This window comes from Psittacula echo (assembly GCF_963264785.1).
Source record: "Psittacula echo genome assembly, chromosome: 4".
In the NCBI taxonomy this organism is placed as follows: Eukaryota; Metazoa; Chordata; class Aves; order Psittaciformes; family Psittacidae; genus Psittacula; species Psittacula echo.
The window spans coordinates 1757682-1783013 of record NC_137738.1 but is presented as its reverse complement, the minus strand read 5'-3'; the positions used below and the strand labels follow the sequence as shown (position 1 = coordinate 1783013).

The following is a 25332-nucleotide window of genomic DNA, read 5'->3' as shown; positions in this document are numbered from 1 at the left end:
CCTAAAATTAATGAAGTTGTACCAGTTTCATGGTGGTGAATAGTCCTCTGTTGCTTTATACCCACATCAAACACGACATAGATGAAACTGCACATCATGTTCTAATCCTTAATTTACCCCCTACACCTTCCTTTCTTCCATGAGTTACTTGCTATAGGCTGGCTTGGGACTTTTGTGGCATCTCGAGAGGTGATGTTGTCTCAGTTGCTTCATGGCTAGATGAGCAATTTCTTGGAAGAAAAGGGCTGACTTGTCAAACAAGGAATTTTACATGCATGATCATGTCTTTAAGATTAAATCCCATTGTGCAATTGTAGACTCTAAGGGGATAAAAAAGGCAGGTATGGAGAGCCAGACGTTTGTCTGTACTGGGCTCTAGGATTCTTGAAGGGGGAAATAGCATTTCTGGGAGCTCTAAAAAAAGTAGAATTGTATTAACTGCTGCTGCTTTTACAGACCTGAGCTGAAGAGGTCGTACTCTTTGTGCTGCGTGCAACATTCCATGGGAATTCTGCAGTATGCTGTTAAAAGATAGCCATTTTCATAGGAATGTTTCTCATATTGTAAACTCCCAATCTGCAAATCTAAAACTGTGAACTTAGCGATGTATTGCTTAACTGAAACAACTGCAACCCGATTGCTCAATCCATCAGTTTTCTTTCTTTCACCTTCAATCAGCTTTAATCAAATACTTTCTTTGTTTGTTTTCTGTGTTTAAATCTGTTTCCTGTGCATATGATCACTTAATCTGTAATAGGCTGCCTGCAAATGTGAATATGTTATTAACAGTGTGCTGTTTGCATGGTTGCAGAATGGCATAGGATAAAGTATTGAAGTTTCTGCACAATCAGTGCCTTCATGTCTATGTAGAGAAAAACATTATGTAGTACAAGAATGTGATTAATTTGAACAGCAGCTAACGTGTCAAGCTAAACCTGTTTAGCTGTGGTATATATTAGTTTTCTATCATCCGCTGGCAATTTTAAGCGTGATTGTTCAGCTGCAAATGGTGTAGTGACTCCTTGAGTGAGAAGTGTTGAGCTGTAATTACAGGGGTTTGACTTGTCCTTAAAACCAAATGGGCATCTTTTACCCAGAGGTGGCTCAGAGAGATAAAAGTTCCCTGCACCACTTTTCATACTTAATATTCTTTTTTATTGATAATATCAGACATTGGAAGAGATGAAATCTTTCTAAAGTCACGTAAAAAGTAGCCTTCTAATTGTAGTCTTCGTGAATTGATTCAGATATTTTAGAAGCTGTTTATTTTAGGACTCCTGCAGAGGTTAAGTAAGTTTGGGTTTAAATGCAGCAGCTTTCAAAATAGTGCATTCTAAATAAAGCAACTTAAAAATAGTGTCAGTGATGCTGATGATACAGTGCTTTTAAACAGGCTCTTTCCACTCATGCCTGTATGCTTGCCCCTTGAAAAAATCGGGCAAAAGTAGGTTTACTTGAATAGAAGTAGGCAAAATCAAGCTATAGCAGAGCTAAATTCAGCTCATGGAGTGATAGGTCACCTTCTTAGCTGAATTTTAGAGCATGTGCTATGTTTGGAATTCATGCATTTTGTCTGTATATGTCTTTTACATACGCGAAGTATGAGATGCTTGAGAATAGTGTATAAAGTGGAATGCATCACTTTATGAAAACAAGAATTAGAGCAGACAAATAGAATTAGTGCCTGCACCCTGTGTAGTTAGCAAGAAGTTTGCCTGAACTGCTTTTGCATGTATGAATACAGTGTAAATGTACTCAGTCTCATCTATGCTGCTCTGTCAAAGCTTGGAAAGTATGCTTTGACTCCTGATTTTTGCTTTTGATACTCTGTTTTTATACAAAAAGGTGATAAAATTCAACATCACTGAATCACGTAGGAGAATGGTTGCTAGCCTCCCAGCTGCTGTAACCTGCTGTGTTGTAGTTGCCATCAGGTCCCATCTCCTCTGCAGAAAGAGCTTTATTTCATTTGACAGCTAAGCTGTCCTTTGCATCACAAGCAGGGCTCCACAGAAGATAATATTTTGATTGCCTCCTTCATCTTAACTCAGGGAAAACTTCAAGTGTTTCCTTTTTTCCCCTGTTTCTTTCCTCTCTTTTGTTGCGGTCTCATCTTTTGGTTCTGTTTTTCGAGATGTATTTATATAAGCAGAGCCGGTGTTTGAAATATTTTGATGAAGTTCTACTCTACTTTCATCTGGATGAAATGTTTTCTTTAAAAAGGAAACAAATGAAAGGGAAGTGGTGAGGATATTAAAAAAAACCCTTTGGTTTGCTTTCCCAGATGGAAAAATAACAGGGTTTTAGTCATGAAGTTTCAGAGGGAATGAGCGTTAAGACCGCAAGGAGGCATGATGGATGGAAGCAGGGATCTTTGATGTACAAGAAAACAAAGGTGCTTTGAGGGGAGGATTTACTTGCATTTACACAGCTCTATGTGAACAATAGACCTACGAACAAAGAGCTGGTTCTCTAGCAGGTGGTGGCTTCTTGTTGTAGCTCTAGGGGTTGTGTAAGTCATGGATCAGCAACTTGATAACTAGGGTTCTGTAGCTGCCACCATTCCTGATGTTTGAATTTATGAGTTGTCATGATCGAATGGAGGAGAGAGGTAGGAAACAAATAGCTACCTACAAATAAATAACAAATTGTGTTTTGGATTGAGTATCAACAGCTTACTTCAGACTACAGAAAACTGCTTTCTTCAACAAGCGTTTTTAAATGAAGCTTCATCCCTTTAAGAAGAGAAGTTTTGATGAGTTAAACATCATATCATAAAGGTACATTTCAGTGTCATGTTTCCCCGTGCTCAAGGAGCAGTTGTCCCCATTGCAGGCGTCTTGTCTTCCTGGGTGTTTTCAATGAGTTTCTATTCAGCCTTTTGCAGTGAAATGGTGGAAAACTAGAAGAGCATCATGGGATGAAGGAGAGCTGAGATCAGTGCTGTTAATCCTGAAGGCTCTTCATCCTTTTGAAGCTGGAGATGTTTTAGTGCCATGTCATTGCTTTGTCCCTGCATGATGTTTTCTGCAGAACTAAAAAAGACCAAACAATAATAAAAATGGGTTAGCATCAAAGACAGACGCACAGGCAAACAGCCATGGGGCTGGCATCCAGCTTTATATTTGGTTCCTGAATTCCAGTCTTGTCTTCTGTGTTGTGTGAGCTCTTACCTGTATATGAATCACCTAGGGTCATTAGATTTCAGTTTAATTTATATTTTCTCTATTTATAGATGAAAAGAGTAGATGGAGGGATATATCAACTGCTTGTGTTAAAAGAGAACTCCTAACCTGTATCATCTTATCCCCATGTCCTAGAAGGGCTAACATCAGTATGTTCTGAAACCTAGTTTCTTGTCTTGGAAAGCTCCATCTTCTTCCTGTAATCAGCTCCATGATGCTTAGATTTTAATGTTTGCTCTGTCCTGTGGCTTAAGTCTATTATTTGACCTGTCCTCACTGGATAAGTATCTGACTTGCTGTAGGCTGTGTCTGTCTTAGGCTTCTGGAAGAAAAGTAGCAGTAAATTCAACAGGTACTGCTGTCTTTTCAAGCAATATTGGAGAAGTTATCCTTCAATAGGATTAGTACTGGCATGCTCTCTTTTTCGTTTTGTTTTTTCTATGCCACAATCCGCAGGTCTGCTGTAATGATACTTCAGAGTTCCCACATTTTTATCTTCCTTTCACCAAAAGGAGTAGGGTGTTCTGTCCTCAAGATGAGATTCATACATCTGAGACATTTGCAGTGATTCAGTACCTGGCTTTAGGCATATCATCACACAGTGGCCTGTGCGTCTCCAGGTTAGGCTCTCATGTGCTGTACCCAATGTATGGAGAGAGGGTAGGCATTCCCAGCCTGCCATTTTCAGGTCAGCACTGGTTCAGAAAGCAAAGCTCAAAAGCCCTGTCTCTTGGCGCAGTCTCTTGCTTACAACAAACAGTTGCATTGTTTTCAGATCAGAGTTTGTAGTATATAGTGAGAGATGTTCTTTCATGTACCATTTACGCACCCAGAAACAAGATTTGCAACATGTAGGGCAGGGGAGGTGCTAATAGTCGATGCTGAGGATAGAGGAATGGGTTAAGCTGTACCTTGCAAAAGGAGATGACTCTTGGGAAGAGGAGGAGGTACACAAAGATGCTCAGCATTCATAGCCACAAATGATGCTACAGAGATGTCTGGCAAGAAAGCTCAGGTGAGGTGCTTGCTTTCCCTGCTCTCTCTGTTTATGTCTGAATAGCACAATTGTTAGAAAACTCAATGGCTGGAAGAAAATAACACATTGAAAGTTTGTCCTCAGGCTTGGAACCAAATTTTGACTCTTCCCAGAAGATGCCCTTCCCGTCAGTCTGTTTTGAATTAGTAAAAGGGGCTGCCTATGTTAGCTGGCACTAAACACATGATGTATCATGTGTTATATCTGGTGAGGGAGGCGGATTCCTTGTTCCCATGTGAAGCTCGCGCTCTTGCGGACAAGCCCGGTCGGGCTGCAGGCGGCGCGGCGCTCGCTTCAGCACCATGGCCAGCGCCATGGGCGGCCGCTGCCGGCCCTCCGCGTCCTCGGCTCTCGGCTGGGGATGCGGCGGCTCCTGCTGCCTTCCGGTACTTAACGTATGGAGAGAGTCAGGGGCACAGATCCCCTCGGGCCTCCCCAGCCTGGCCAAGCGCAGGGTCCTGCTCCTGGGGCGGGGCAGTCCCAAGCACAAACACAGGCTGAGTGGAAATGGGTGGAGAGCAGCCCTGAGGAGAAGGGCTTGGGAGTGTTCATTGACGGGAAGCGCCCCATCACCTGGCGATGTGTGTTTGAGCCCAGAAACCCCCCCGTGTGCTGGGCTGCACCCCCAGAGCAGCGCTGGTCGAGGGGGGTGATCCTGTCCCTCTGCTGCGCTCTGGGGAGACCCCTCCTGCAGTCCTGATCCAGTTCTGGAGCAACAACACAAGAGGGACGTGGAGCTGTTGGAGCGAGTCCAGAGGAGGCCACAGAGATGCTGCGAGGGCTGGAGCAGCTCTGCTCTGGAGCCAGGCTGAGAGAGCTGGGCTGGAGAAGGCTCCTTAAGGGGAGACCTTAGAGCAGCTCCAGTGCCTAAAGGGGCTACAGGAAACCTGGCAAGAGGAACTTTTTGCAATGGCATGGAGTGATAGGACAAGGGGTGATGGGTTCAAACTGAAACAGGGCAAGTTCAGGTTAGATCTAAGGCAGAAGCCCTTCCCTGTGAGGGTGCTGAGGCGCTGGCACAGGGTGCCCAGAGAAGCTGTGGCTGCCCCATCCCTGGCAGTGTTCAAGGCCAGGTTGGACACAGGGGCTTGGAGCAACCTGCTCTAGTGTGAGGTGTCCCTGCCCATGGCAGGGGTTGGAACTGGATGAACTTTAAGGTCCCTTCCAACCCAAACCAGGCTGGGATTTTCTGATATACACTGCTGAAAAATGTTAATGCTGGTAGCCTTCTGTCATGGTCCTGTAAAGCAGGAGAAAACCACAGGAGTGCAGGCACATAAGTTCTGCAAAAGTGAAGTTTTAGGTGTAAATTGCTGTAGCTGTGTTGGCTTTGCAAAGGTTAGTTTGTTTTACATCAGCTGCAGATTAGCCATTATGAACAGTTTCTCCCGCCTCATCCATTCTTCTAATCTCCGTTGGCTTTACTTTGAAGGTAGTAAGGCCTTCAAGCCTTAGCTTGTCAATTGTAGTTGGATTTGTTCATGTACAGTAGAGAAAGAATACTCTTTATAAATGTATCTTTAAAACACCCCCATCAAAACCCACCACCTTTCATGGAGATATAGTGTGAGAAATCAAGCGCTTTGGGTCAGGTTTAAACCAGATACAAACTGACCTCACTTGTAGTTCTGTCATGTTGACTTCTTTCTCTGAGGAATAGTCCTTTGGTATAGCGGCTAATCTTACATGGGTTTATCAGGAAAGATCTGGCTTCCTGGATGGAAATCATTCATTCTGCTTGTTGCTGAACACTGCCTGAAAGGGTTGGCTATTTCTACTCAACTTGGCTTTTAAATTACCAGTGACAGACTTGCTTTAAAACATACTTTAAGGCATATGAAAATACGCAGGTTTACTCTTGAGTTGGCAGAGGTCTGATGAATTTGGCCCTTCCCTTTAATAAATGCACCATGCTGCATATTCGTTAAGGGGAAGATGCTAAACTCTCTTTTCAGGTTTCTTTTCAGTGCCCTGGAAGATCTTGTTCAATACTGGGTCCATGTAGTTTACTTTTTTGTTCTCACCTCTCAAATTACCAAATATGTTCCTGCAAACTCCATCCAAATTTGATGGCAGTCAAGGACATGTTTAAAGTACCAGGCAGTATTTTAACCACCCATATTCCTGTAATTACGGGTACTTGCAGGGTCAGCTTCAGACTGCTCTTTAAAACCAGTCACTGCTAATGGGATTGTTTCTTGTACTGATAAACCCATCATGTCGAGGGAGTCAGGTTCTCATTAAAGGCTGAATCTGAACATCCTCAGTTGGAGTAGGAGGTGACGGTGCCCAGCAGTTCCCAGGTGGTGCTAGCATTTGTCAAAACCGGGATTAGATGCCCTGATACTTCCCTTTCAGAGTACCAGAACCATCCAGGTGTATACTCTGCCTGACTTTCTGTTGTGGCAAAGTACTGCTCATAAAGGTTATAGTTGTAACTAGCTCTTGTGAGTGTCATTCAGGGTCTTCTGTTTTGAGGGGTATTTGAAATGACTGTAAAAAGTACTCTGAATTAAAATTCAGCATCTGACTTCTCTGCCAGAAGCTGCCAAATGTTTTATTACAGCTTGAGAAAATGTATTTGTGTGTTTCTCCCTTTTGTTTAGAGAGGGTAAAATTAATGATTTTGTTTTGCTTTGTCTGCTCTGCTTTTTATTATCTTATGTATATTCCTCTGCTTGCGCTCGATTTGTGGCTGATACAACCGAGGCCAGATTCATTTCTCTTGCAAGCAGCTGTAATTTTCACTGTGTGTGTTTCTAGTCCTACATCTTGATCAGCCTGGAGTGTCTTCTACAGTGCTGTGAGGTCCAAACCTGCCCACTGGATTTAACAGAAGATAACTGTAAAGTGGACATTTATCCTTACAAAAGATGCAGTTCATGTAACAGCACTCTTGGAGGGCCATTGAATACCAAGGCACTGCTTTTATTACCTTACCCTCCTGGTGCCTATTTCGTGACTTGCTTTTAGCTGGTGCTTGGTTAAATTGTACTCCCTCATGGTCAGTATTAAATCAGTTAACTCTGGTTTAAGTTTGGTTTTTCCCTTCTTGTTTGAGAGGCTTTCTGGGACACGCTTGCAGCTTCTTCTTGTGGTAACACGTATAATCTTGCATGTTTCCTCAAGGTTGGGGGAAGTTTGCTCGCCTGACCCGTGCCCTCACCAGCAGCCGGGGTGTGCTGCAGCAGCTTGCTCCCAGCGTGCAGAAAGGAGAGAACGTCCACAAGCATTCACGGCTCGCTGAGGTAACGTTTGCTTTCCCTGAGAGACCCTAAAGGAATGGTTTAACCCTTGCGGTATGTTGTCTTTGTGTCTCCCTTGCCCTGGGAATCAAGGCTGGTGGCAGGCATAGGAGCTCAGAACATGGCATGTGTGCTGTGAAATGTGTCCCACGACAGTGGAATGGAAACGAGTGTCCTAAAGACTTCATATAACCTAATTGTGGTGGTGTGTTCTGTATCTCAGCAAAGTATTATAATGCCATTATCACTGAAGTAATACTTTCTTGCTTAGTTTCTGTTCTTCTGAGAACCTTGATGTTAGTAGGATCTTGCGCTGTTCACTTGTGTAACACTGAGGGAAGAGAAACAGGCCAGTACCGAAGGAAATTCTGGAGAATCCTTGACATGGTTGTTCTCTGCATTCACTGATGTCTAGTTCTTCTGCAGTGGGATCCCTGTCCTGCTTTACAGACTGGTTCAAATGCATGTTTGACTTACTGGCTTTGTGGATGGAATGGCTTTAAGATGCCGCAAGCAACACTGCAGGCAGAGCAGCAGAATGAAACCGTGTGATTTAAGTAGACTCTCAAGGTTTTGAGTAAAGCAGCAGGCAGAGGAGGCTCCAGGAAGTACTTAGGGTTGTAGGGCTTTCGCCACGAGGGGGAGAGACCATCCCAAGTTTCTGTGGCAGGGTCTCCCTGATGTAAAAACAGGTTAGGGAAAGTCCTGACAACAGTGGACACAGTGTTAGTGGCAGCATGGTCGCAGAACATGGCACTCCTGTCTCACCTATTGCTGGGAATGCCATGGCAGCAGCTATAACTCTTGTCAGTAGTTCTTAATCTTCCTGCGTAGCTGGAGCTGTAAGGCACTGATGACTTCCATGCTGTGTCCATATAAACAGTACTCTTTTAATTTTGCCCTGTTTACGTCTTAGTTTCTATGCAATATAAATAACTCCTGCCCAGGCCTGTACTGTTATCACACGTGACAGTGAAATTCCCATGGACAGGACCTTTTCTATTCAGTATTTAATGTAGAAACACTCAAGACTGGGAAATTGATTTCTGTTGGAAGCACAAAAATAACAAGTCATACTAGCACGGGGGGCAGATGTTCACGTGGACGAGTACTGTAGGAATACCATCTGATTATCGCATGTCCAACCTGAGGTTGCTTTAGTGTCCTGGAATTTGGAATAGTCTCCCTCTTAATCCTGCTCAAGGCTTAGCATCGAATAATCTTTCCTTCTCTTTAGAGAAGTCTATCCTTGAACTGTAGTTCATGCTAAAATACAGGCAGTAGAATGTAAGGCAAAGAGTCAGAGATGGTTCTCTTTGGCTTAGCAAACCTTAGTCTGGACCTAAGTGATTGCTTGTTACTGAAACTTCTTGCAAGCCAATGTGCTCAACAAGTCTTTGCAAGTACTCTTAAGTGACACAGGCAGGTGATTCATTGCACATAATAAAGGGCAAGTGTATAGTTCATGTGTCTGAAATGAGTTTCTTTAATTGCTGACTGAATATTGCAGTCATTACTTTGAAAAGAACATTAGCCTCAGCTGTGATATTAGGTACCTTGTTGTACATCTGCCCTAATTCCACGTAAGTCAATAGAACTACACTAGAGAAAAGCAGAGTGCAGATGATCATACAGACAGGCCCACTTTTCTCCCTTTGAAGACATACAGGGTGCCAGGCTTCCTATTCGGGAAAGATCTCTTGATACTATTGAACACAGGCTCTCTAACTGCTCCCTGTTGTATTTTCAAATCCTTCTTTTCCCCGCTTCATCTCTGCAGTAGCTTATTAAAAATCTGAATTTCAAGTTAACATCCATCCTCTTTCTTTTCCTACTTGCTATGGCCCTTCACATGCGTCTCGTTTGCTTGAGAAGGCTCTTCATTTGCTGGGGTGTTATTTGTGTCTATTCTAGTTCTTTATCACTGATTTTTGAATGTCAGAGGAGCCAGTAGTGTCCTAGAACCTGAGCGGGACAAAGTGGTGTACAAATACAAACCAGGAGCCTGCCACAAAAGCTTACCATTTCTTTTGCCTTTTATGATGTAGTAATTTAAGAAAGGTGTTAGTGGCAAACTACTTTGGTTTGTCTGCAGGCCATGGGTAATAGAGGCAGCGCTAAGCCTCAGCCTCTGACTTTGCCGGTACACGTAGGCTTGTTTGGCCTGACTTCTCTAACAGCAGTCGTATGAAAACTGCTTAACTTAATTATGCCGTTAATGCAGGGGTGTTGGGGAAGTCTGAGAGGGCATTTTGCAAGAAGAGTGTGAAGTAATTGATACATTTCTATGGCTTTCTCACCAAGGACTGGAGGAGCCATTCTTCCTGGTCACTGCGTAATGCGTGTGTCATCTGCATCTATGGTGTTAGCTGGTGTATGCTGTACATTGACCAGGCAGTTCTGGATAAACAGGATTGTGTCATGATCTAACGAATGCAGTGAAAGCAGAAGGCTGACAGTGGTGCTCAGCAGCACTGCTCAATAATGGAACCTCTGCTTTTCTTTTCTTAACTTTGTTTACCAGGGACTTATAACTGCCATTAAAATCTACTTCAAGTTGAGGCTTAGCACCTTGTCCTTGGCTTGGGAGCAATTTTTGTGGGTGCCTATGAAAACAAAAAGCAAGGGAGAATGAAGGAAAGCAAATACGTGCAGTCGAACACACAAGAGTGAGAGATTAAGCTGAAAACGGATGACTGTTTGTGTGGTTTGGGGGTTTATTTTTCTTCCCAGTCCTTCAGTGTTAAAAATAAATCATAACCGCTTGTTGATGCACTTTTATGACTGGTGATGTGTTCACCATTCTCTAACAAATCCAGGATAGCTTTTTCGTTTTTGCTGTGTTAAAAAAATAAATGAACACAGCCTTGTGAAACCCCTGATGAAATTTGTCATTTCTGCTCTTGAAATAATATCCTCTGGCTTTGGAGAGCTATTAAAACATCATGCACTATTACCACAAATAATAAATGCAGATAATACAACTGTGGTAGCTGATGAATCATAAGTAATTGGAGTAATACTTTCATTAATAACTCTCTGAAACAAATATTTCTTTTACTCTGATATAACTGCATAACAGGGAAATATCTTCCAAAGCCAGGGCGGTTTCAGTTCTATAGAGAAGAATAGTAGTGAAAGATTTGTTCAGTGCACATGGGGGAAGCTCTGCTTATTGGTTCATAGAGCTGTGTCTGTCTTATATTCATCTTTCGTGGGGGCTTTTTCCTCTCCAGAAGTACCTTTACAAGCAGTTTGAGTTCAGTCAGTTCATGTGGGTGGCTGACCGCACCTGACTGCTTCAGCAGATATTGTGTCTCAGGTTGGCACTATGCTCCCTAGAGGCTGGAGTGCAGCAAGAGCAGCTTGGAATAGGGCTTGTCTTTGCATCTATCTGGCTTTGATATATGGTGCAAGAACAGTGGGGCTTATAGCTCTTAATCTCCAGATGACCCAGGGGTAGTGTATGTGTCTGAAGGATGGAGTAGACTGTGTGTGACAAAATGTGGAGAAAAGAGCTCTCCTAACTCCCAGTACAGCAACCTGACAAACCCTAGGTCTTTAGCACAAAGCTCTGTGGACTTCCTTTTGATGGTCTTGTACAGCACTGGGTTCTCTTGTTGTGCCTAATGCTAAAAGCAAATGCTTGTTCTCCAAGATAATTAGGCTTCATTATAGGTGTTTTTGTCTTCCTTCAATGAAGAATTTGGTGCCTTTGAAAGCTCTTGGCCTGCAGTCCAGGAGGCTGCAAGGCTTTTGCCAGTGTGCAAAGCAAGTTGCCTTTCCCAGGAGAAGTGGTGTGAGCTGTTGGCAATGCTCTTCTTCCATCACGAGCTGGACATCTCATCTGGACAGGGTGCTGGGACATCTAGTCTGCGTCATGTTTTGCCTAGAAAGGTTGGACGAGATCATCCTTGAGGTCCCTTCTGACCTGATGTTCTATGATTCCAGCTGTGAAATGACAGTTCATATCTCTAGCAGTGCAAGCAAGATGGAGTGGTTTTACAGTGTGTGCTTTAGTGATGTAATGAGAGGGAGCCAGGGCTGGAACTTGTCACCCCCACCCAAAAGGTAAAATGGGAGACGCCTCAGGCTTGCTGCAAGTGGCTTTCCCCCACACTGTGAGTGATTGATATCCCTGTGTCATCCCTTGATGGCCGTCTACTGCCTTGTGCCTACCCCTGCGTTCTGGAAGGGAAACTGCGTGGAGACCTCAGAGCAGCTTCCAGTGTCTGAAGGGGGCTACAAGGATGCTGGAGAGGGACTCTTCATCAGGGACTGTAGGGATAGGACAAGGGGTGATGGGTTCAAACTGAAACAAGGGAAGTTCAGGTTAGATCTAAGGCAGAAGCTCTTCCCTGTGAGGGTGCTGAGGCGCTGGCACAGGGTGCCCAGAGAAGCTGTGGCTGCCCCATCCCTGGCAGTGTTCAAGGCCAGGTTGGACACAGGGGCTTGGAGCAACCTGCTCTAGTGTGAGGTGTCCCTGCTCATGGCAGGGATTGGAACTGAATGAGCATTGAGGTTCTTTCCAATCCAAACCAATCTGTGATTCACACCCACAGTGCTGGTGCACATCCTTCCCCTGGAGACCGGCTAAAGCTATGGCCCCTGGTCACTTTACCCAGCCACTGACAGAGCTTAGCCAGAGAATTCAAGGTGGTAATGGAAATTCAAAAGACTTATTAATAAGGTCCCTAGGCATTCAGATAGTTTAGAGAACATTTACTTTCTAAATAAAAAAGGAGGAAGACATCAATCTTTTGATTTTCCTGTGCTGTAGCCCTGGAATGTCAAACAAGCTGAGGAGAGTGCTTTGTACTTGGTGATGGCATTTTAAAACACTGAAGCAGCAAAGTTGTTTATTTTCTTAATGAGTTGAAACTAGAAGTCTCTTTTCACTGTGTTCAGTTCAGTTTTGCATCCCTGCAATTCCACTGCCTTCACTGTAAGTTCTCTTTTCGATTTATTTATTTAGCCCCTTCTTTATTACCCAACACAGATTGTTCTTGCCTTTGTTTCCATTATTCAGGTATATGAGAATACATTAGTACGTTTTCCAGTCACTTTAGTTTGGATGATGCAAGATTTCCACAAGCTCTTGGAGTACCAAGAGACCAGTGGTGCCCAAAATGGAGTGCGTGATACAATTCTCAGTCTAGAACTGATGTATGTATATGTAAGAATCAATCTGGATAGAACTGACAGGATTGGTTTTGTTCAGTGTTTCATGGTTGAGGTTCCTGTATGGAATGGTTACAGAAACGTTTGACTTCTTCATATTATAGCAGAAACTAAAACATATAAGCTCTAGGAGACATGTGGTTGCAAAAGAAGCAGTTATCAACATCAAGCAATAAGCAACATCTCAGCATTTGAGCTGAAATCCAGTTAACTGGCTAAAAATGTTACTACATGATAGAAAGTGCTTGGTTTTGGTGATGGCTTCCTCCAGCGAATGAATGTTGCAGTGGCAATCCTCAGTTCTAGAACTGGGGACTGGTGCTTCTGTCCTGTGCTGCTTCCAGCTCCTCTCACCGCAAGGCAACTTCTAACAGTTTTATTTTGCTTTCTTTTTCTTCTTGTAGCATGGAGAACCCATGTGAAACAGAGCCCTCAGTACTGCAGTGGGCATGTCTGAGTCCTTGTTTGGTCTGCAGGGCTGCTTCTTAGAGGGAAAGGTTCCTCAGAGAAACAAAAATACCAAGTTGCCTTATTTTGTCTTCTGACTGTTGATGCCTCTGTGCTAATGCGCAGGTCTCTGGGAAGGTCATGCTGCTTCTCTTCTGCACCACATACTGAGCTTAAAGTCAGCAGGCTTGCAATTCCCATTGTCGTTACACATGTGCGAGGGACTGTGATCTGACAGTGTCTGACCCCTGTTGTGCACAAGAGTAAGTGATTATGTGAGGTTCAGAGCGACAGGGAACTTGATCTGAGGCTGTTTTGTCCAAGTAGGACTCTTGTAGCTGATTGTTTTCTTTTGTACCCTTTGGCTTAATCTGCTGGGAAAAAAAGCCCACCAGTTCACAGAGAAAGAAAGCAGAAAGCACTCAGAAAAGCCTGCAGATAAAAATCACTGTCTAAATAATTGACATTTAAAAAGCTGAGATAAGGAGCATGAAAGGAAGACATCCTCCTATTACAGCCGTGTTGTCTGATCTTCTCCCTGAGAAGGTGGCCATTTAATATCCTTCTCTGCTCCCGACTGCTCTGAACTGCTTGTAAATAAATGTGAAAAAGGAGCCATGCTCCTAAAGAGCTCTCACAGGTTCTGTGAGCTTGGTGTTTAGCAAACACACCTCACCTGAGCAAATCTGTCTTCAGTTTTCATCCATAACTCACCCAGAGTACATTTAATCTTAAAATGTAACTTATTTGCAGACAGGTCCTTCGTGTTGGTTTCCCCCTCATATATATCCATCTCTATAAACAAACCTGTTCTTGTCCATAGGCTTGTAAAGGAAACTTTAGTTCCCAAGGATTAAATACACACTGTACACTCTTGGCACTGGTTTGCAGAACTGGGGAGACTGTAGACATAAAATGGGCAGCGTTGATCAAGATTGCTGTTATGCAGAACACTTGGAGCTGTGCCCAGGTTCAGGACCAGGGTTTAAAACACATGCTGACAGATGATCGTCTGCTGATTACAGCTTTTATGAATTCAGACCTAACTGCATTGTAACTCGACTATGCACCATGAGATGGGGAAAACACTGATTTTTCTCTCGGTGACAAGTTAAGTTTCAACGTGGGTTTATTGAGTCTAAGGAGTTACCGTGGGCTTTGGTTCTGCATGGCCCAAAGAAGAGGAACAATGACCTGTGCGTTCATGATAGATTGTAGTATAAGACTGTTTCAGATGCAGTATAATGAAGAGTTAGATAGACAATGTGGAAGAACAGTGTGGTCCAGTGATCCCAGTGCTGGACTGGAACTCAGAAGTTGTGGTATTGCTCCTGGTTTTGCCATCAATTTCTCTTTGCAGCTGCCTTTCTGCCCATCATTTATCTGTCTCCTTTATTTAGACTGTTGAAGGAACTGTCTTTGTATGTCTTGGAGACCCAGGATATGAGGCTTAGTGCCAAAAAGTAATGGCATTAAAAGAAACAACTGTTCTTAGGTTGATGCTGATTTGTTTAACAGAACACTTATCCTGACTTGCTTAGCATTTGCTGGTGATAAGAAGAGTTAATGGACCTGTATTTTAATGAACTGCTGTACTGAGCTTGAGAATCTACAGTGTGAAGAATAGTGTTAAAACATTAAGCATGTTTCCTTTTTCTCCTGGAATCTCTGTGACTGCAGGTACTGCAGCTGGGCTCCGAAATCCTCCCACAGTACAAACAAGAGGCACCAAAGACTCCACCGCATATCATTTTGCATTACTGTGTTTTCAAGACTACATGGGACTGGATCATCTTGATTTTAACCTTCTACACTGCTATTTTGGTCCCTTACAACGTCTCCTTTAAAACCAAACAGAACAATGTGGCATGGCTGGTTGTCGACAGCATTGTAGATGTCATTTTTCTGGTGGACATTGTGCTTAATTTCCATACCACCTTTGTGGGGCCAGCAGGAGAAGTGATCTCTGACCCAAAGCTCATTCGCATGAATTACCTGAAGACCTGGTTTGTGATCGATCTGCTCTCATGCTTGCCATACGATGTCATCAATGCATTTGAGAACGTTGATGAGGTCAGTATACGAGTTCCACCCATTCATTATTACTTCATGGTTGGGGGGAGGTGAGGGAGAGAAGAAAGAAATGGATGCTTTGAATTACGGTGAATTAGCGTATGTATGTCTCTAGTAGCTGCCCTCAGCACATATAGAAGTTTGCTTACCTGTTCTAGCCAGAAGGGTCCATCTTCAACTGCACTGGGAGAGGCTGAGGTTTTTGGTGCAGAAATCTGTGTTTCTTTTCCTTCATTCTCCAGCCTCAGAGTTCAGGAGGACAGGCAGAAGCAGACAGCAGAACCTCTGTACAGCATGAGGAGAGCTGCTTCATCTGAAGAATAGTTTCTTAGAGCAGGCATCTCTTGCTTTCACTGCTGACCAAACAGGGTATGTCTGCTAATGGCAATTCTTAACATGAACAATTGGGAAGTGAAATTCCCTTTTCTCAGCTGCTTTCTAATACAGTATAGCAGGTGGCAAAGAGACAGGCAGTGACTCACTAGATCTTCCTAGACCACCACAAAGTACTGTGTGGGTATCTGGTGATCCATGCAGCGCTGTTTGGCAACAGTTGTTTAAAGAGAAAGGTGAAGTGCTTCAAGATGCTATTCTGATGCTTGTTAGGTAATTCTATAATTAGACAAAAGGATAAGGAGAAATCTGGAAATCTAACTCCTTAATTCTTGCTCATTTCTTTGGGAACAGGCCACAAGTCAGCAAAAGAACGAACATTTACACACTTAAAACCACAGCACTACCCTGGTTTAGCTGTCTATTCTCTCTACTGGATCAGGCTGCCAAGAAAATATTCCTAATCTAAATATATTAAGGTTCCATGCCTAAATAGTCCAGAGGGTTAATGAATCGTTAAGAAAATCTTAAACAGGAGTCCAGCAGTCCAGTTTCTAATTACATACTACAAAATCTGTGCCATCAACTCATTATGGAGTTTTGAGTGACACGGTTTAGTGTGAGGTGTTCCTCTCCATGGCAGGGGGGTTGGAACTAGATGATCTTAAGGCCTTTTCCAACCCTAACTATTCTATGGTTCTATCTCTGTATCGGTGACACATAATAACCCTGGGACACACATACATAGCTCATCAGTGCTTACTGTTTAAGTTTTAGTCTGTAAAATTTAATTTTTAGGAGTTCCTTTAAAATGTGCCCGTGTTATAAAGGAAAAACATAAACCCACATTACTTTTGTAAAAATACACTGCATACATTTTTCTTTATCCCATTTATGGTATTTAAAGTATTCTTCTCAATGAGTTGAGGACAAGGAGGGAAACTATTGAATGCAGTTGAAAAACCGTGGTGTTATTTGGTATTTCATTCCTTGGAGAGGTTTTCATTTTATATAAAGCTACAGACTGAAATAACACAAATGAGATGAAGCAAAAAGGCCTTGAGACCTGTCCTTAAATACTTGTTTGTCAAAAGGACCCAGGCTGCGTATTAGTTTGCCATGGCACTGATAAAGCAATGGAAGGAGCGGCTGTTGTATCAGTTGCTGACATTTAGACTGAAAGAGTAAAAAGAAAGCCGGGGGGAGGCAGAGGAAGCTTTTGTCACCCACTGCAGATACTGCAGATAGTAGCAGCCAGCTCTGCTGATGGTTTTGCTGGAGGAGCACTTCCTAACTCTAGTGACTGGTGATGTGTGACCTGCAGAGCATCCCTGAAGGCAGCGTCTGCACCAGTGGCTGTGGCAGCCTTTGCGCTGAGCGCAGGCACTCTCAGGCTCTTTCTGCAGAGAAATCTTTGTGAGTGGTTGAATTTCTCCAGGTTCTCCATCTCGGTGTGGCCTTGTAACAATGAGAAGCTGATTGGTACTTCAGTTTTCCTATAGTTCTTCAACAGTCTCCTTCATCAGTATACAGTGTTTTAGTTGTTCTAGCTAGGAAAAAGAAACATTTTTCTTGATGCTGTCCTTTCAAGAGTGTTCATCTCTATTTTCCCTAGTGGATTCTGACATTTAGCTGGTATAAATCATTGTAGAGTCATTAGAGCAGAGTTTCCACTGATGTAAATTGCTGTACTACTGTTTAAGGTCTCGTAGACTGCTTTACACTACCTGAGGGGTTTGGCAGCGATGCCAGCAGAGTAACACAGTGCACATCGGGGCGCGTTAGGGCAGTATATGCTGATCACTGTTTCATGAGCTGCCTGTCGAGAGAAAGGTAATCTTTCATTAAAGAAGATGAAGGGGGAAAGTGCCACATTCAGGGAGTCTTCAAAGTAGCAAATCTTTGCCTTGCATCTTCTTCTCTGTTGTGGAGAGTATTCCCTTGGGGCTCAACTCCCTTCTTTCAAACTTGCTGGTTTAATTTTTACCTGTCTCTAGCCCCAGGCTGCGGGCCATATTACTTCACAGTTAGATTAAATTAGCTGTGAGGCTTTTGCTGCTCTAGTCACAAGTAGCCCAACTCGGATTGTTACCTGTGTGTCGCTTTGATTCTGCTAAAGTGAATTCCCATAGAGCCAAGAGACTGGAATTAGTAGGTGGCCATGGCTGCTGTGAGGCTTTTTGTTTTAGTCCTGGTGTGAATGTGTGAATACTCTTCCAAAAAAAAAATTGCCAGGTATTAAATGCTACCCAGTATCACCATGGTGATAAAATGGGATGAAGGATGTGAATTGCTATTTTCCTGTGTTGATGTTTTCCATATATGATGTTAAACAGGAGGAAATGGAATCCTGGCTCAGTTGCAGTCCTTATAGTGAGGGGGGACTGGGGCAGGTGGAAGCTCATTGCTGCTTTTGCCTGCTGTCATCCTCTGTTAGAAGGAACATCCCTGATGACACTGAGGATATTATAGAGGAGCTAATGTGACAAGTCAATTTGGTTTTAAGAATAGTGCAATTACTGTGGTGGAGACTAATTGATTTGTGAGGAACGTGGGACCTGAAGAAGTAGAAAGCTGTGTGTAGAGGTGTGGAGGCTCTTACTGCTCTGGGTCATTTGGGAGCTGTTGCATCACGTAGCTCTTGATAGCTTAACAGTGAAACCATTTTTGTCATCTTTAAAGTGATCCACCAATATAAGATTAATTCTAATACCTGAAACTAGAGTTGATCAATAGTATTGACAAGCAGATCCTCATTTCAGAATGTTGTGATACTGGGTTTTTTATTCTATTTTGAAGTCACTTTTTGTGTTGCAATTTACTTCATTATTCCAGTAGAAGATCTAATGGAAAATATTTTCTTGACACAAAATCGAGTGTGACTTCTATGTTTTTCAGGCAGTTTCATAATTCTTTGGGTTTGTTGCAGCTTGGAACATGAGTATATTTTCGATTAACATCTTTTAATATAGTTGAAATTCCAGTTTCCTCTCTGCATGGTTGAGAATATTTTTGTCCTCAAAACTAATTTGAATTCATTAAATATTAATCAATACAACTATTAATAACTACAATGAATGCAAGAGATACTTAAGGATGAATAGCCACATTCTACAGATGGAAGAGGAAAGGAAAAACATCAATGTTTTTATTCAAGGCCACAGAACTAAATATGCGAATGTATGAAGCTTCTGATCTCAAGCGCTGTGCTCAAAGAGAGCAGAGATGTTCAGACATGAGTAGATTCAGCAAAGGAAGGAACAAACAGCTGTAGAGGAATTCCCATTGTTACCTAAAGGAAAGTTATCGGTGTTTCTCCTGGCTTTTCTATATGGGAAGCTAATTATACAGTTAAATATGAATTACGTTCTTGAGCTGCCATAGAACTTCAAGAAAAGAAAATCTTGCACTGATGGATGGATCAACTTAATGCTAGGCTTAAAGTTTCTACTGCTGAGACAATGCATCCTCCTGTAGTGTAGTGTGAGTAGGAAAAGAAAATATTGGTCCAAAGCTTACACTGCCCTTAAAACATGTGGTATTAATCTCTTCTGCATCTGAATGATTACAATAAGATTTCTCAGTAATGGTTTACAGTAATTAGCATTATTCCTCACTTAAGGAAATGCCACCTACTTTGGGGGATAATGTTATCTTTTGTGTTCAGTCATCAATCAGGAGCTTTAATGTAAACCAGGCTTAAAGAGAATTCCACATTTTTTTGCCAAGAACAATGCAGTTTAAGACTTTGAATTCCAAAGGCAAGTTGAAGCGTGTTTTTGCAGTGTCAGCTTGAGCAATGTTATACTGTGGTTTTCAGCCATAACAGCGTAAGATATAATTTATATTGGAAAGAATTTGACTTATTACATGTGACACTGTTGTTGTGAAATCTCGTGGTAGGAGTGGAATCCGGTCATGTCACCACCATATAAATCTCTGGAACAGGGAGTCTGTAGTAGTAATTGCTATCTGTATTTGAACAGAACACCATCATCAATTGTTGGCTGATGCCAAAGTGAGAACTGTATATCACTCTTATTAGTTGAGGTGCAAGAGAAATAAAGGCACAGTAAAAGATCATCAGGAAAGATATATTCAATATAAATGATGTAGTGTTCACTTAAGTGGATGAATAAGAGAGAAGCTAGAGTATAAGCAGAGAAGATACACAGCACTGAAAGGACAAAATTTACAATGATAAAAAATCCCAGAAGTAATAAAAGAAAGTAATAGAAGAAGTAATACAGAAGTAGTAGAGGGAAATTAAGGTACTTAGTGCGAAGTGAGCACAGTGTAGCTGGAAAGTAAACAGTGGGTTGAGAGGGGAAGAAATGAATGTGTTGCTGGTCAGATGGTTGGCAACTCTCTGAGGCAGTACTTTTGCAATAGATTAATTTAAACCTTATTAGCAGAATAATCTCATGCTAATACAAATTAGCTCTCTAGGAATTACTGAAGTAGCTATGCCGAAAAGCATGTAACCTCCCTAGGCTTGTTTTACCATTCCCTTGCAATAAGGGGCAAGGGAATAAATGATCATGTTTATAGTTTTATGGAAGAAATAGGGGCCTATAAGAAAGGATTTTGGGTTAGATGAATTTTGCAAACTGGAAAATAGAATTTTTGAAATCTTTTAAGCTGTAAACAGCTGTATGATGTGAAATCTGTTGGAAACAGAGCAGAGTTCACCACTGTTACTGGGATCTGTCCAATTAGGCAATGCCGAGTCTGTTGATAAATATGGAAACGAATGAACATTTTTCCTGTGGCTAATTCAAATTAAAGCAGATTCTTGGGACACCGTGGACTGCGAGGCTATGAACCAGGTAGGCAAAGAAGCACTCAGTGTTCACAGTCACTTGAGGATTTGAATCAGGGTGTCGCTATTCTTTGTCTACTTCCCCCCACACCTTTTTTGCCCCCATCAAATATGAGTTTCTCTAACCTTCCTCCTTAAAACCCCAACATCCATGCTAGTAATGAAGGGCTTCCTTTATGCCAGCCTTTGAAGGGGCAGGCTGCCTTTTCTCCCTAAATCCTCTGTTTTCCAAATTGTGTTGGTGTTGTATATATAGGCACTACAGAGCTCTTAATGCCATTTAACCCATCCAGGGTTAAATTCTCTCCTCTGCTGTAAACCTGCTTAAGGTGTTTAGTTCATTTAAATTCTGCTTGCTTCCCTGGTCTTGCTCGGGCTCATACACCTTGGCTCAGACACATCTATGCTGTCTGCTGATGGATAGTCCCTTCTGAAAGAATACCAGAGGAGGATGCATTGCTATGTTCCTGTCCAACACCTACTCTGTAGGTTCTGCTGTGGCTGTTAAGATGCCAACTCCTCTTCTGCACTACTGCTGTTCAGATTAGTCTTTTTGCTGTCACAGATAAGTAAGGTTGTTACTGGGTTTCAGGGCTACTTCTTCAAGCTTTGGAAAGCATGACCTGATTTATCGTACTATAAAAGAGAGAATAGTAGTCTCCATAAGCTATTCAATCTGTATAAGGCTAAAAATTAAATGCTGAATTCCATTTTCAGTGATAACGTATGGTGATAGCCTTTGTCCAGGAAGGATTGCTAATTGGATATATTAGATTCTGAATTACTTCAGAAAGCTGCTGTTAGAGTGATACTTGCACTGCATATAAAAGGAAGCATGTTTCAGAGGCAGGGATCAGTTACTCTGTTCTTTTTCCCCCTCATTCGGCATACTTGTATTGATCTGAGGCAGAAAGTCAGATGACACAGCAAAGGGTATTTATTTGAGTAGCTAAATGGTTGCTTTATAGTCTATTTCATATTAGGGGTGGGATTAGAATAGGAAAGATGTAGTGGTATTAGATGCCAGTAGCACTAAATCTCATTTGGGTATTTGCCTCTTCAAGATAAGTGAAAAGCTTCTTTGAACCAGAAGCATTGGGAAGCAGATTGCTGGCTGTAAGGAGCAAATTTTTTTACTGGATGCTGTGGAAAGTGGGGTGTCTTTGGGTTACCTACGTGTTCTCTGTGTCCTCGTGCTTTCTCTCAAAGTTAATAAAGGAAAGAGTTTGTTTCCTGGATTTCTGGGGGTTTGAGTGTGTGTGTGTGAGACAAACATGGGCACAGATTCACAAATGAAAAACGAGTCTTTCCATCTCTTCCCACCCTCTGTGCTCTTACCCATGAGTTATGGCTGTTTCTCCTTTGATTCCAACGAAGCTTGCAGATGTCTGACTAAAATAAGCTTTGCGAGCCTAGAGGTCTGCTTTCTTCAGTGCTGAAAAACCACAGCAGCAACCAGAGGGTTTGGATATTGATTTTTGACCTGTGTGGATAACGTTATCTCATCTGTTGGTTGCTAAATACGGCAGTCTGTAGGAAAGGTCATGTTCTCAGGCCTAATGAAGAAAATCAGAAGAGGCAAATAACCGAAATGAGAAGTCCTAAGGATGACCTGACAGGGTGCCATGTCGCTGCAGACAGGCAGAGCCAGGCTTCAGCAGTGCTGGCCATGGCTCGTGCCTGGCTCCTCGTAGCGATGCATTCGATTTGTTGCCTCCCTTTTTGGATAAATAATTAACTTCTTTTTTGTTCTGTTTCATTCTCATTCTCTTAATGGTTCGCTTTTAGTCTCCTGCATCGCCCTTTAATTGAGACAAAGCCTGAACCTCAGAAGTTCCATATGAGAGGAAAGTGCTGGAAAACTTAGAACAGATCCGTGCTAGCACCGGGTATTTCTCTTTTTAGAAATAGATAAGAAGGAAGTAAATTATCCTTCCTTTGAGCATAGAGACAGTCTTAATGCTTGAGTTAAGTGTATTTTCTGTCTGTGTGTGTGGAAAGTAAATAAGGGCCTAAAAAGTGAATACTGTGATGCAGACTGAATTGGTTACTGAAGTGGGAGTGCTGCTACAGCTGAAGGAGGTGGGGTGAAAGTTGCATTCCAGTTCTTCATCCTACATCTTGTTTGGAAGGGAAAATGGATTCTCTCTTGTTTGAGAGGGCTGTAGTTAATTTTTATTACTCTTCTTGAAGCAGTTTGTATTTTGCTTTTTCTACGTGGAATTTTATTATTTGATGAATTGAGTTGAATTTGATTTTGCATAGCAAGTAAACAGCAGCAAATGCTTTTTATATATACAGCATTAGCACTGCAGTGTCCGCTGTCACTGATCCTGGGGAACATAACACAAGTAACTACTAATGACTCTGCTTACAGCTCTTATGTTTTCGAAACACTTCACAAAGTACTTCATCACACTGTCTCTTCTCCATCTCTTTTTACGGATGTGGAAGTAATGGCAGAAATGTTCTGTTGTTAGGTGCAAAGCTAGAGCCAAAACATGGATATCCTGGATCCTGTGTTTGGAAAGGAGATGACTTGCATGGCTGAGATACCCATGTGAGACAAGGGCTGCACTGACAGTAGACCAGGTCTAACAAGGAGATACAAAAAAGATGTGTATAAATGTGCACAGTACCTAGCGAGTAGGTCTGATGACACATTATACATGGAAGTTTACTTCTGGCACTGTTTTCCTGGGCAAACTTACGAAGCATTCTCATTGAATATAAAATGTGGGTCCTGTTTTCCTCTAGAACTGAGGCTGCTCTGTTTTGCTGTTGAGTTTGAGGTGCAGTTCCACTCTGCGAAGATTGCATAGGAGGAGAGGGAAGGGGGAGTGGTTGTATTTATTAGTTTAAGGGCTTTTGACATTCAGGTTTGCTCCATCAGCAAATAGAATTGTTTCTTCTGGCTTTCAGTGCTCTGAGCTTGCCCTTTGGTTTGGAGGGACTTGATCCAGACTCTTCTGGTTTTATGCATCAGCCATCACTGCAATGAGAGTAAACCTGCCAACCTGTTAAATACTGCTCAACAACTATATGCAGGTATCAGCAGTAGAATCTTTATTTAGTGCCATTCATGTAAGTTTATGGGAAATTAGGCATTTTCTGCCACATTTGACTAAGTGCTGCAGATTGAAGTGTTACACACAAGTTCTCTCTGTAACAAAACACAGTTAAAAATGTACTGTTTGTCTACCCTGGCTGTGTAACACATTTCTCAGCTTCTGCATACCCTCGGGGAAGGTTTCTGTTGAATAGAGCGCTAGTAGATGGAGCTGTGTCTGAGCAAATCAGGCAAAGATTTGTAAAGGCAAAGAATTTTGTGGGATATTACTTAGTTTTTCCCTTTCACTGACTGCCACACAATCACAGAATCATAGAATCCCAGCCTGGTTTGGGTTGGAAAGGACCTTAAAGCTCATCCAGTTGCAACCCCTGCCACAGGCAGCGACACCTTCCACTAGAGCAGGATGCTCCAAGCCCCTGTGTCCAACCTGGCCTTGAACACTGCCAGGGATGGGGCAGCCACAGCTTCTCTGGGCACCCTGTGCCAGCGCCTCAGCACCCTCACAGGGAAGAGCTTCTGCCTTAGATCTAACCTGAACTTGCCCTGTTTCAGTTTGAACCCATCACCCCTTGTCCTATTGCTGCAGTCCCTGATGAAGGACAAGGATTAGTGGGTTTAAAAGATGTTCCTTATGGTGATCCTTTAGAGCAGAGCATCGGGGGTGCCTGTTTGGGACCTACAGTGCCATTTCTAGCTCTGTGAACTGAGGTTCTTATTTACTTCGGGCAGAAGGAGCTCTGGGTGTCTCTTAATCTGTCTCTCAAAGGTTGTAGGAGTAGCAGAGCTAAGAGGATGGGACACACATCAAGAAGAGTAAATTGAGTTCAGGCTTTTATGCATGAGATCGTGCTGCCATCTGTATGATAAAAGCATGAAAATAATTCGTGCTGATAAGAGCATGGAAATGGACAGTAACCGAAAAGTGCAGTTCTAGTTTGGAAAGTGGCAATCTAAAAATGTCAATTTTGAATTCAGCAGATCTATTCTTGTATTAAAATACTACTTGCTAAATTTAGTGTCAGAGTACTGGTTAAAGTATTGGAGAGTGATCTGAGTTCTCTCTACTTTATCAGCTTTGAACAGTCTATTAAGTTTCCATTGTTTATACCCACTTGAAATCCTGTCACTTAGTCATTTTGGAGAGTTACATGAATAATTATTTCCCTGGGCCTTTTCTTTCCCTTGATATTGATCCATTTAGAACAGACAAATCCTTTCCTCTGAGTAAATCAAATAGGAAATACTGTTAATGCTGAAAGGAAAAGGAAGGGTTGGGTATTTTTTATAAAGCTTATTCTGAACTTTAAGCCTCTTTATTAGCAATGCATCAGGTGACATATTGTGACTGATCTACATCTTCAATGCAGCCTTTCAACACAACCAAATCAAGGTTGTATTTCCTTATAAATAGTACATTTCCTTATAAATAGGTTGTATTTCCTTATAAATAATATGTTTCCGTATAAATAGGTTGTATTTCCTTATAAATAAGCAAGTTCTTTTTGCACCAAAGCCCCACTTCTCTCTACCTCTGGCCTGAATTTGGTAGACTCACTTTCTCCCAAGTTATGCAGTTTTATCCCATTTTAAATGTTTTTACACAATTTCTTGGTTTTGGGAATTTCCTAATAGAAGTGAGGAGAAGCAGCGAAGCAGTTTGCCTGAGATGTTTGAAATCTGATATTTTTCATATCCAAATTCTCCTGTGATTTCCCCCCCCCCCAATTATTTAGAATTCTTCTTTTTTTTTTTTTTTTTTTTCAATTAAAAATTCACCAAATTCCAACCTTTCAAGTCCTTCCTGAATCTTTCTGCTTTGAGACTGAAGCTAAAAGCAGGCCTTTACTGGAGGCCTCTCAAAATATTGAACACGATTGTTTTGCTGCTGAAGTTTGCAAAGAGGAGGGCGAGAAATGAGCCTTGGTCCTGAGGAAACG

The 25332-nt window shown here is 42.3% G+C and overlaps 1 protein-coding gene across 1 annotated transcript in view; it reads left to right on the top strand.

Annotated features, from left to right (window-relative positions):
* The window catches only part of KCNH1 (potassium voltage-gated channel subfamily H member 1), a gene marked incomplete at both ends in the record, with an annotated part of 176237 nt that overhangs the window by 26079 nt on the left and 124826 nt on the right, over positions 1 to 25332 (top strand). Inside the window, 2 exons of the mRNA XM_080616670.1 lie at positions 7351 to 7469; positions 14775 to 15167. Of these exons, the coding sequence (XP_080472796.1) occupies positions 7351 to 7469; positions 14775 to 15167 (512 nt within the window). The remainder of the gene's footprint in view (positions 1 to 7350; positions 7470 to 14774; positions 15168 to 25332) is intronic.